This window comes from Poecilia reticulata, linkage group LG8 (genome assembly GCF_000633615.1).
Source record: "Poecilia reticulata strain Guanapo linkage group LG8, Guppy_female_1.0+MT, whole genome shotgun sequence".
In the NCBI taxonomy this organism is placed as follows: Eukaryota; Metazoa; Chordata; class Actinopteri; order Cyprinodontiformes; family Poeciliidae; genus Poecilia; species Poecilia reticulata.
Window position 1 is genome coordinate 4,532,353 of NC_024338.1, and position 13,598 is coordinate 4,545,950.

Here is a 13,598-nt window from a genome sequence, read left to right on the forward strand (position 1 = left end):
ATTTTTTTTTTTTTTTGAAAAACGGGACCAATATGCTTTATCTACCTCCATTTATTAGTCAGTCTAATGATGAATATTTTCACTTTCACAACTTCACTCTGAAAACAAGACAGAAAAAAATCAGGACTAAGAAGTTGCATAGAAATATTTCAAATTGTCTACATGTTACCTCGTCACACCCTTTTTCTGTCAAGTGTTTGCAAGTTTCTCTACACAGAAGCTCCTCTCCTCTCCAACTGGATCCCACATGAAAGCGCTCGGCTCCCATCTCTGTCGATGTCGGTGGTGTGTTATTAGCATCTCCTGACTCCGGCGTGTCTGCAGCATCGTCACCTCCCACAGCCTGCTTTACACGAACGCTGCATGTGAATGTAAAATATATAGCTGGGTGCAACCTACCTCTGTTGTCTGACTCACTCCAACAGGTTTACCGGGAAAGCACCGTCAGCACAACTGCACGGTGTGTGTGTGCACGTGTGTGTGAACCTGGCTTTTATATCCTTGTGGGGACCTATTTGTGTCTGCACTGTGGGATTGTGGGGACCATTGCTTTGTGTGGGGACATCTCTTAGCCCCCATAGGGGAATTGCTGTTTTTGGGTTAGAGGTTAGGTATATGATGGCTAGGGTTGGGGTAAGGGACTGAAAATGAATAGAAGTCAATGTGAAGTCCCCACAAGACATGAAAACATGACTGAATGTGTGTGTGCAGGCGCATGTTGGGTGTGTGTGCGTGTGTGTGTGTGTGTGTGTGTGTGTGCGTGCGTGCGTGCGTGCGTGCGTGCGTGCGTGCGTGTGTGTGTGTGTGTGTGTGTGCTGCATCCAGAAATAAATGCAGAAGTACAGGAAGAACATTACCTTTTTATTTTATTAAATTAAAAATTATCAGAAAAACAACACTTAAAAGGCATTTAGAATTATATTTCTTTATATCAACAACTTTAATAAAAAACTTTAGTTTGATCAGAATTTTTTCATAAATCTTCCAGCGCCAAGTTCCAGCTTTTATTTACTTGTTTTAGTCATCTGGGCTGATTTTTACTGTTATGAACAAATGGGGCGTCTTAGTGATAAAATACATCATAATAATTGACTGATTTATGATTGTTAATCAAAGGTAAGTAAAAAAAACAATGTCATTGTGATGTCATTGAATGTTATGTCTCATTTCAGAAGTAAAGAATTGGAAATTAACATACTAATATTTCACTAGATGGTTTTAAAGTTCCGCAAAAAACATACATGCTTGTCTTGCTTTTGCTTCCAGTCTTTTTGTTTATCTGCTGCTCACACTGATGCCACGCAAATATTCTACCAGAGCTGCAACATCTTAAACGTCTCACATGCATGTCTTGGTATTCAGTATCGCATGAGCGAAAACCTTTGAAGTACTTTGTCTGTGAAATGAGTTGATGAGAGATCAGGACAGACAGCAGGATGTCCGCTCTCATACAGAAGCTCGTCCAGATGTGACTCAGGTTCTGTTTGCTCTGCATCACATCCAGACGCTTCAACGTAGCCATTAGACTGCTCCAACTGGAGTTTTGGCATCTTCATGTAGAATAGTGACAGAAATACACGTATACTAGCCAGAGTTGGGTAGAAACTAGTTACATTTACTTGAGTAACTTTTTTTGACTATTGAGTAATTTTATTATGAAGTATCTCTACTCTTTCTTGAGTAAAATTTCTGGATTTTCTTCCCACTGAATGGAAAGCAAACATGTTTTAACCAAAAATCCACCAGACAAAGACACACATCTGCAGTTTTTGTTAACATTTCAGAAGTTTTATGCTGAAAGAAACTAAATGGAAAAATTTCCTTTTGCCTTTTCCTTTTACTTATATGAAATATTGTCAGTTTGGTTCTTAAAATACCAAATGTTCCACTTAACTTTATGTTTTGGTCCATCTGATTATTTAATATTTAAGTTTAAATTATTGATAATTTGATCAGTTACTCAGTTCTTAAGTAGACTTTTTACCAAATACTTTTTTTAAAACCCTCACCTGAGTGATTTCTTTTTCTACTTTTTCTTTCACTTGAGTAAAAAAATATTGAAGTACTGCTTCTTTTACTTGAGTACAGTTTTTGCATACTCCCCCAGCTCTGCTGCTGCCCTAAATTAACTCTGGTCTATAAATGTCATGACTCATGTTGATGCTTTCCCGTAAATTTTCAAACATTACTGCTTTAGGCTGAAAATGATTTATATTTGGGCAGAGAAGCAATGTAATAAAAAAAACTATGTCACATTTGTAAAAATGCTAAATTTTATTGCTGTTCAAAGAAAAGTGCTATGGTAAACCTGGCTTTCTGTCGTTCATAATACTGAACTCACGCAGAAAGGAAGAACCAGGATTTTAACGATGCTGAATTATGAAATCATTTGATTTTTCACATCAGGACTTATCATTTTGATTCGTGATTGACTGCTTTCTCATCCTCTATACTAATTATATGCAGACTAACATTTTAAGCCTTATTTATGTTAATTATGTCATCTTATAGCTGATAAAAACCTATTTAACATTTAAGAACATAATTTTGTTAGACCAATAATGAAAACCTGTAATACAGAAATGTGGGCTAAAGGAAAAATATATTTAATGCATGCTCAAAGATTATTTACATTTCTTTAAAATTTGTTTTACAAAATTATTTCGATTTTTTAAAGTTGAAATATGGCACTTTGACTTCCAGTTTAGAGCTAGAGCTCTAAAATCAGAGCTCTAGCCAGAAAACTACAAAGTAAACTCCACACAAAAGACACATCGACATTGAATAATAAAGAAGTCGTCTTCTTTTATCTGTGTGGGGGAGATAAAAGACAACAACGACGACTAGCACGTAGGCTCTGAAACCAGAGGAAGACTCAAAAATGTAAGAAAACACTGGAGAAGACATGGTGACAGCCATTGCTTCAGGGGACATGCTAACGGCTAACGCAGCACTATGAAAAGGAATGATCCATTTGCTTTGGGATGAGTACTTTAGTTTTTTTTATTTTGCTCACTTTAAACATAAAAAGGTGAATTTCATAGTTTTTTTTTTCATTATAAAGTTGATCAAATCTAGATATTTTTCACTAGATATTTTTTTCAACTCTTTCTAAAGCTTTAAGCTTCTCTATTTTTTCACCATTCAGTTGTCATTGCATTGTTTGTTTTCCATCTAATCAGCTGTCACTGGTGATGGTCACTTAGGATTTTTTGTCAGTTGCTTTGATCTGAAAAGTTCCTCTTATTTCAATCCCTAAATCCAGCAATTTATGATACTTAGCTAAAGTTTCAAATAAAATAAAAAAAATGAAATAAAGCCAATGCCTCCAGCCAGGACCCTCCAGAAGTTTCACTTTGACATTTGAAATGTTTTGTTAATTGGTGAGATTAAACAAAGTTGAAACAAGTTGCATCAGAAAATTAGAATTGTCAAAAGTGGAATAAACACAAAACCTAGTGGGTTACATTTTTACCATCTCCATCACATGACTTGTATATTCATGAATTTTTCCTCAGTTGGAATTACTGTGAAATGTGTTGTCAACAAACAAAGTAAATAACTGTAAACTTTAATTCAGGGCTTAGAGGAAATGAATCAATGTGCAAATGTGTTCCTTATTTAATTTATTAACATCATATTTACATGAAATACTTTACAGTATGTTTGGTACAGGCTAAAAGACTGGCTAGCGTAGCATCTTTGGGACAAATTACTGTTAAATGTGACCACAGAAAGCAGTTGTCTTCATGTTCTCTTTTTTGTTAAGAAATTCAGTCAAGATGACTTAATTAAAGACAAGTTGTTTTTTTAAGTCTGTTTTTAATTAAAGATTCAAACATATCTATTCTCCTCATGCTAATCGGAGCGTCTCCACAGTTCCAGGTGGGTCCATATTACATGCAGTTTGTTCATCCTTCAGGAGAACTCCTCTCCTGTTTGTGTCCATTGTGAATAATTTTCTTGAGCCAATGTTTTTCTCTGAAGGGGGAAGTCTGGGTGGTTGTTGGAAAACTTTCCAGCCCCTTTTGTTTGAACATCAAACCGTTTGTGTTAAGATTTTCTCTCGGTAGGAGAATTGAAGAGCACAGAGTGAACGGAGAGGCAGAGAAAGAGAGACAGTGACACGAGGAGCACCAGGCGAGGCGTCAGGTGAGTGATTTTAGTTATCTGTGCTGGCTGCACTGACGGCACAGATGAGGACCATTTCCAAATGTCATGACGGCTTTGAAAAGAAATTAAATTTGACTCAGGAAAAGACATTTCTGACACGCTGAATGATTGACTCATATTCTGTTATAATGAGCCTTTGAGTTAACAAGCCGTCCCTGACAAATACAGTTTTGGTGTTGTCACTTAGTCCTGTTCCCTCTGCGCCTGCCCTTTGGCCGTCACCACCAGCAGGACTTGTCCTCAACTGAGTTGGAGGACATAATTAACTTAATACCCAAAAACATTGTTAGAAAAGATGTATTTCTTGCTGCAGTGTTAATGGTGTAATGTAAGGCTCAGGACTATAGAAGGAACTTGAATATTTCTGAAGAAATTTAAACGAGTCCTGCCACAGTGTGCCCATCAACTGGAGCCCAGTATTATGATGCTAAAAATTAGCTTAAATGCTAAAGTAAGCTGCTGTTGTGGATGTTCACCAATAAGAGGAGACTGGGTTGATCAGTCCTGGTCAATGTTCAAGAACAAAACAACAAAGGAACCATGAGTACACGAACCCCTCCCCAACCTGTTGCTGGTGGGGATTTTTGTTGTAGTTTCTCTTTCCACCTCTTATTCAACTTTGCAGCAAATACAAGTAATTGAGTAATTAGTCGGTTTTCCATTAACGATTTTGGAAACACATTTGCAGAATAAGTTCCAGCGTAACAAACTCTCCCAGTCCAAATCTTCAGCGCAGATAGGAGGACTCTCCCGTTTTTCTGAGATGTCCAGTCCATGCTGGTCTGCAGCCACGCTTAGCTTCAACACCTGACGAAATCACACTTTGATTCGCACCAAACCAGTAAATGGAAACACACTCTTTTTTTTTTCCTTCTTCTTCTTTGTCTTAAAAGTTTGCTTGAAATTTGCTTGACATTTAGAAACAGCTACCGTCTCAGTTGGAAGTTGAGACTCTTTTCCCTAAATACACAAAGCTTTAATATTGTGACATTATTTACATTTGATTGCAGTGTTTCTATACAGGAGGATATATATGAGAAATAAATAAGGAAATCTTAGTTTGAGTCTTAGCTCAGTTTAACACAAAGACGAGTCCATCAAACTGTTCTTTTTTTTTTTACTGATAAAAAAAAAGGTTTACCTTGATAGTCTTCATGTTTGGTAAAGTCCAGCAGTGAGTTTCAGTAGCACGTTGTTTCAGTAGGGAACAGACAGAGGACGAATCCAGAACATAATTTATTGGAATGACCAAATAATTAAAAGTTTTTTATGTTAAATACGGAGAAATTTCAAATAGAAAAAAAAAAAAGAATTCGCAAAATATTATCAGACTAAGCAGTGCAAAAACACTTCAATCCATGTGATCTCTGACAAGAACATCAGTCCGACTTGGGAGGAAATATTAATATATTTGTAGTTTCTACCAGTCATTGCTTGAATCTGTTCTCTGTCAGGTTATTTGGGGTTACAGCAACGCTGAAATTCCTCTCAAGAGGAGAAAAAAACAAAAAACAAAAGGTCTGGTATTTCAGCACCAATGCTGTTGAGCGTCCAGATTGGTGGCTCAGTAGATGGCTCGCATACTCTGTGCGTCTGACGGCGCTGTTGGCGGCGTGTGATGTATCTGGCCTGACTGCGCCAAGCCTAAGTGCGCCCCCTGCTGCTGGTACCAGTTGTGCTGCGTAAAGTCCTCCATGTAAGCAGGAGAGGAGCTGATCGGGGGCTGATACGGACCCTGACTCCTGCTGGCGGGATCCAGCATTGCGCTGTTCTTGAGGCTGCCGCCATTTGTGTCGTTGATGCTGCTTATGCCGTTGCTGCTGCCGTTTGTGTTGCTGTTGTTGTTGCTGCTGTTGCCGGAGGCGTTGTCCCACACAGCCGGGGACGGGGGAGAGTTGCAGGCCATGGAGTCACTGGCGTCTGGGCTATGTTCACAGGGCATGTCTCCGAGCGGAAACTCACCGTTCTTATAGAGCTTCTTGAATTTGGAGCGTCGATTCTGGAACCAGATCTTGACCTGAAACAGAGAATATTCCAAAACAAATCATAAGGATTTTTCCGATACACTTCACTCTAATCTGTAGGAAAAACCAAAGTAAGTTGTGTTAAGTGCCATTTTTATTTAAATTTATAAGGGATGCACTGATATTAAAATTTGGGCTGACACCAATAACCGATATTATTACTTCTGTCATAGCCAATAACCAATATGTATCAGCATTATACACACATGTCATGACTTAAATATATTTTCCTCTGACACTGTGAAAAATGACCAGACCGTTAGCATGTGCAATCTGTGCAATCCTGCACTGCATCACATGACCACATGGCCAACCCCACGCCCTTCCATAAACACTAACAGCAACAAGATGGAAATAAACATCACTTTTTAATATCGGTCCAGTTTTAATTATCGGACTGGTACCGAAATGTTTTAAAAATTGGCTAACATCGGCCGATACCGATGTCAACACCGATGCATTGTGCGTCCTTCAAATTCAATCATAACCTCTGAATCTTCTTGATTATTTTTAGCTCCATTAATTAAGTTTACTGGTGACCTGAACCTCCTCTCCACTCTCAGGTATCTCACAGTTTCAAACAACCTACGTCTTCTGCTCTACTCCATTTAGCTTCCCTTTCCTTCAGAAGACAGCATCCCATCAGCATGATGCTGCCACCACCATGTGTCTCTGTGGAGACTCCTTCATGATCCAAAGAGGTAAGTTACTGTGTCTACTGGTTGCTCTCTACATAAAGTCAATCACGGTATTTCACATGCTTGTGGGAGTCACTCAAGGATAACACTGAACAATGATCTACAACGGCCACAATAAAACAAACCATACGTTATCACTCCTGCAGAGGTGGCTGGTAGTAAATCATTGGTGTAAAGATTACGACTTCAGATAACAACAATAAACAAATGAACATAACCATCAACTGCTGAGAAACCTTCCTTGCATTTTGTATCCTACATATTATATTGTACATTCGATATGTCTTATTTATACTAAAAATCTAGACAAGACATATAATAATATTTTTGTCATTATTTTAATATTATTTCAACTACTTTAATTTTGAAAGTGCAGGTTTCATCTGTTTAGCTTCAACAAAACAGCTGAAAGATCTCAACTCTAATTTGAACTCAAAGCAAAATTTGTGCATTAAAATAGCTCAAGCTACACCTGAAAGCAGCCGTGTGTAATTTCTATTAAAAATATATGTTTGTTTTTTGTTTGTTTAATCTGTCACCATGTGGCCACAGGGCGACATGAGACAGATAATCTGTGAAAAGATCAATCTCCTTCACTTCCTCCCTGTGCTGATATTACTGTCTGAAGCAATGCCCCACTACCGAAGAACAGCCAATCAAAGCCAGGGGGAGGGGCTTAGCACTGTCAATCAATCTCAATGTGTGAATGGTGGAGAAACAACTAACGGCTACAGGAAAACTGTTTAACTGCCATCATCAGTGGCCATGCTAACTAGCCTTAGCATTCAGGACGGGCTCTGCTAGCTGCAGCGTAGTAGAGAGCAAAAGAGTAAGGGAGGAGGAAGGAAGGAGCGCCATAAAGAGGGATGATTGACAGCGCTAAGACCCACCTTCTGGCTCTGACTGCTTGTTTCTAGTTGGCACTGATTTTTATTTCACATTTTATCTACCTCATAAAATACTGTTATGACATTTGTTTTTTTAAAGTTGCATATTGCAACTGTAAGTTAAAATTATTTTCCCTTCAAATTATTCAGCAAATATCCAACTACATTTTCACATTTTCACATCTACACATTAATTTTTTATTTGTTTGTTGTGAGCGCTGTTCAGTGAATCATATGGTGACTGCTTGGTCTAAATGATCAGAACGGCTAACAGATGACTCCCATCCCTTCATGAATGTCTTGCCAAGTTAAAAACGTCACCAGGTGTTTCACAGGCAGTTTCAGTTTGGCCGTTGCATCGTTTTCCTCTGAAGCGTCTTTTGTTTCCACACAGAACTGAACAGAACACGGCGGCTGACTCGCAGCGCTTACCTGCGTTTGGGTGAGGCCCAGTTGCGCAGCCAGCTCAGCCCGCTCCGGCAGGGCCAGGTACTGGGCCGACTGGAATCTCCTCTGCAGCACGGCCAGCTGGTAGCTGGAGTAGATGGTCCGTGGTTTGCGGACCTTCTTGGGTTTCCCGTTGACCATCCGGACTTCCAGGTCCGGTTCCTCTTTCACTGCACCGTTAAGGGGGAAGGAAGACAAGACAAAAAAAACATAAACCGTAGGCCTACGTCTCCTGCTTTGTCACACAACGTTTTCATAAGAGCGCTCTAGAGCAAAGACTCCGAGTTGAGAAGTTGTGGCACAAAAATAGCCGCGGCTTCTGTAACACAGAACTTTCAAAGAAATTCCTCCCACACTGTGAACTTATAATTTGGTCTCAGAGTTTCCCACAACTGGGGGAAGGAGACAGAGATTTATAGGTACTTTTGCAGTAGCCTGAAGGCCTGCCTGTGTAGAACACTCCCAATTTGTTCTGGTATTCCAGCAGCAAATGTTCCATGAAAAACAAATTCTTCAGTAAATTCCTGCAGAATTAAAACAATCTATCTGCTTGATTGGGAAGAAACTCTTCACCGGGAGACGACACCATCAAGTCCCCGCTCAAAGTCAGCATTTCAATATGGTGATGGAAGCCAATCTTAATCCCTAATATGTCAGGCTAATGACATTTATAAGACAATAATTATATTCTTATAAATTGAAGTTTACACAAGAGACAGTAAAAGACAAGTCAAGCCTGTGCTGCACAGCTGCTTTTTAACACATCGTCACTTCCTGTTGCCTCACATGTGATTCTGAGACGGTTTCTGATTTCAAACTGAATGTTGAAACTTTCCAACACATCGCTGCTACAGTTTAGAGTCCTCTAACGAGGTGTTGGAGAAAGTGCTGGAATCAGTAATTCTATTAAACGGTTTGATAAAGCACTAACATTGCTGCCCCTCCCCCACCGGTTGCTGCACACAGCTAGTGTTTCATTTCTAACATTTCAAAGGATTAAAAAAAAAAACAGACTAAGATAATAAAAACAATAAAATAAACAAACTAAGAGAGCACCACCTGTCCCTCCTGTCATGTTCACGATGTGGCTACAACAGGGTGTTTTTAGAATGTTTTCATAGCACCTTAAATAAAATTTAAGACCATAAAAACTATAAATAAAGGTGATGGTTGGGGGATTCTGATGTATTGCAATCAAGAACAGCAAAAGTTGAGATTTCTGGGGTTTGTTTGTAGCTCTTAGCATAGTTTTGTGCTTCTCGTTCTGCATATGATGCTCTGCAGTATTAGCTCCCAAAGAGCCTAGCTTAAAAGGTTTTTGTTGTTTTTTTTGCAGAGAATTCACCTAGAAACAGAAGTGAGCCAGTGGCACAAACGAACGTCACCCAGCTGAGAAGTGGTAAATCTGCACTTTACCCATAATGGACGCAAAAAGCTAGCTAGTTAGCTAGCATGGGTATATTAGCAGCTAGTTACTAGTAGGCTCAACCGCCTTGTGTCACAGAACGCAGTGACTCATTATTTTCCTTGACAGAAAAATCCTGCGAGAAACAAATGCTGAGTATCTGAGAATATAACGACTTTAAACAGTCCTGCCGCAACACAAGACCTGCGATTCACGTACAAAGTTAAGGCCAACCTACATTTTTAAAGAATCTTAAGGCCTTAATATTTTGTACATGAATTTAAGGTTTTTTAATTACGCAAAGACAGCCCATACAATTAGCAAGCTAGGAGTGGCATGTCTGCAAAGTGGCTAACGTTTTTGTTGTTGTACCWTTCAATGGTCTCTCGGCTGACCTGCGGACGGCAAAGTTCTGGATGCGCAGATTACAACGATGACGTTCCATGATTTTTTTCATTTTTTTTTGTGTCAAAGAATGTGCCGGAGTCATTGGTGTTTTCTCCCATTGTCTGAAACATAACCCCTCCCCCACCTGTTGCCGCACGCTGCTCAGATTTGACTTGTTTTCACTTTCATCAAGAAAGACTAATGAGTCAATAAAAAACACATCAGTCTTATTAAGGTAAGGCTGTTTAAAGCTACGGTTAGCAAAGCTATGAGCAGCATGTTAGCAAAGCAGAAGAACTGTTCTGTCCTGATGTATAAAGTCATTTTAAAATGATTTAAGAGTCAGAAAAACCAGTGCTTTCTCTGATTCTTTAAAGTCCCTCAGAACTGACACACATGCTACCACCTGTTGATGTTCACCGCCAGTTAGCTGAGGGACAATTGTGGCCATTTCTAAGTATTTTTGGTCCTGACATGTAGACGTTCATGGTGCGGTAACTGCAGCAGCAACAGCCATCACTCTTCCTCAGGTAAACACTGCTGACAAGCTACCTGAGCAGACAGCCTGACTAATAAAGCTGCTTCCTCTGGACGATCAGAACAACCAGACATGATAACATCCGGTGACATTGAATCTTAAAAACTATATTTCTAAGTCTGCCCATCAGAAATAAAATGATAGTAAATAAATAAATATATATTACAAGTTTACAACTGTGTTATTATTCACCTTGCAATATTTTGGTAATGCTTGCTTTTTCCCCTTTCAAATAAAAGCAACTAGGAGAAATTATGTGTTTTTGTTTTCTTGTGAAAAATGTTCTGAAGGCTCAGGAGGAAAAGAAACATTCCCACATAAATGAAAAATAGGAGGGTAACGTGAATATTTAGATAAATCTAAAAATAGTAATTATTGAGAAAAGTGTCTCGCATGTATAAGGAATACTACACTGCAGAGTAATGATAATGGTGGGCAGTTATTGTATTGGTATCGTTTATCGGGAAAAGTTTGTTTCTAATCATGATAAGGATTTTGATTTATCATTGATTTAGTAAATCACAATCATTAATGTTAAATAAAAATGTTAGCAACAATGTTATTTTTTACAATGTTCTCCACTGTTCATTCCACAAGAGTATCAGTAATTATCTTAATTCTAACATATTATTAAATCTGGGTACTGTGTGCAGCTATAAATCGTGCTGCGTTCAGTAACAGGCGCTCTGAAGTGTATTTCAAATGGGATATTTTTCAAGAACAGTATTTATGTTTGTGGCGCTGTGCCACGCATTCACAGTCATAATGTTACCTTAAACATGAAGTAATACATAGTTTTTAATAATAATTTTTATTGTTACAACAAAAATATTGTGATAAAATTAAAAATCCATATCGCCCACCCCTGAAGCAGACTTCCCAGAAATCCTTAAAGTGGCATTAGAGTAATAAATCGCCGGGATTACTGGGAGTAATCCTGTGAGCTAAAAACAGAGCAAATCTCAGCTCTAGATTCATTTCAGGAACATTTTTTGAGAGGCGTGCTTCAGCTTTTCTCTGAAATCAAAATGAGTTGTTTGCTAAATTGTATTTCACGTATTAGAAGCTTTGGAATAGTTGTAGGTCCAGTTGAGTTTATAGTCTGATTAAACTCAACTGTAACCTATAAAAGTTACTTTAAAATTTTTTTTATAAATAACCGAAAAACAACCGGTGTGAAAGACGAGACCTTCAGGAAAACCTGAACGTCAAACCAGTCTGAACACTTTGAAGCAAAAGATCCCGACAGAGGTTTGGCTTTTATGATTCCAACGTTTTGTATGACACAATACCTCAGAATGCTCAACAATATTCTGCAACATTATTTTTCTGACATGCTGTAAAGTCAAAATTAATTTTAAAATGTTGGACCTCGAGCCAATGTTGGACTCCCGTCCACATGAACATACACGGCATGAGACACGGGACGGCTTCCTTGTTGGCATCGTTGTTTGTTTATTTATTTGTTTGGGCGTGACGCCCGAGCCTCGCGTGATAAGGAACTTTTCGACGGTGGATGATTCAAAGGCCAAGGCTGGCTTGACATGCCGTGACACCTGACGTGCCGTGGCTGTGGGCCAAAGTCCCCCGGGGCCAGTTCCAGAAGTCAACTCCCAACTGGAATGCCAAAAACACAACACCAGTTCATCTAGTTTGTTTTCCTTTCTCCCGTGAGCCAAGGTGCCCAGCAAACCTCGAGGAAGAGACGAATAAAAACAGCTTTTGGAGGGAAAGTTGAGTTCATGCTCTGCTGTGCAGCTTAGAGAAACACATGGATTTTTGTACAACGTTGCAGCTTAAGTCATTGAGTCTGTCTCTGGTTGACATGAACTAGTTTTGTGGCATCGTCTGCCTCAACCCTCAGGCTAAGAACTAAATGATATAAAATGGTTTAATTAATACATCACCTAGCAGTCTTAGGCTTGGCCCTGTCATTCTCTCTCCAATTATTGGGTCTCTCAGCATCAACAATGAGCTACAAGAACTACTAACCCTCAATTAGCTAACAAGCAGACGATGCAGCTCTAATTTGGCATATTTAGATGTTGTACATTTGGATGGAGCAGACAATGGGAGGGTCGGTGGGCTGTCAATCAAACTTTTCCATGTTGGATAACGTTCACCTCAACAGACACGACAGCTCACTTTGGTGAGAGTTTAACCGCACCTTTGAGAAAACTAAGAACCCCCCTGTTTTTAAAAGTAGAGGTTTCAAAAATCACAGCAACCAAGATAAAAATACAGTCTGTGTCTGACTCATCCAGCTGTTACAGATTTATGCTTGTTTTATTCTAAAGCTGCATCCAAAAAGCAGATTTTGATGCTTAATTCAGATTTTTTTTCCCCCACAGAAATGCAAAAACAAAAGCAAAAGTTAAAATTTTTGTGCTACTGAACGACACAACCACAATCTGACTGTTTACAATCCCGACACGACACGCATGCACTGAATAAAAAACAAATAACACTGTTTACAGATTGTTAATGGATCGATTTTAAGGTTTTCCAGCAACAGCAGCCAACAGCATTGTAACAAGATTCTAACCAGAAGAAAAAAAGATGACAGGACTAGTAGCGAATGCCTTTTGAGAAGGGTTGACTGCAACTTCTGAAGAGAAGTCTGTTTGGATGCAAAGTCAGAGCCATGAGTGGTGGGACTGGGACGTGACGCACTTCATAATTTTATAATTATAGTTTTCAACCATTGTTTACATGTGGATGTGCGTCGTCTGGCTACTGGTGCAGAATTATGATGCGTGTGTCTAGTCAGTAGCTGTGTTTCCTTTACAAATCTGTAAAACACTTTGTATTGCGCTAATGTCCAAAAACACAATTTTGCAAATGCGGCAATTCCATTTAATAAGAAACACGATTAAAATCACACATGAATAAGTTTGTTCACGAGATAAGTAACAACAAAACATGCTACGCTATCATCCTCCAACCAGTGGTGGGAAGTAACGAAGTACAAGTACTTTGTTACTGTACTTAAGTACAGTTTTCGTGTATCTGTACTTTACTTAAGTAGATTTAATAATG

General features: G+C 38.9%; 1 protein-coding gene across 2 annotated transcripts in view; it reads right to left on the reverse strand.

Annotated features, from left to right (window-relative positions):
• Positions 1–5,042: 5,042 nt before the first annotated feature.
• The window catches only part of LOC103468288 (homeobox protein Dlx3b-like), a 13,116-nt gene continuing 4,560 nt past the window's right edge, over positions 5,043–13,598 (reverse strand). For both annotated transcript variants that reach the window (XM_008415249.2, XM_017306077.1), the window contains exons 2-3: positions 8,215–8,399; positions 5,043–6,190 (exon numbers count right to left, since the gene is read on the reverse strand). In XM_008415249.2, the coding sequence (XP_008413471.1) occupies positions 5,738–6,190; positions 8,215–8,399 (638 nt within the window). In that variant the 3' untranslated portion in view covers positions 5,043–5,737. The remainder of the gene's footprint in view (positions 6,191–8,214; positions 8,400–13,598) is intronic.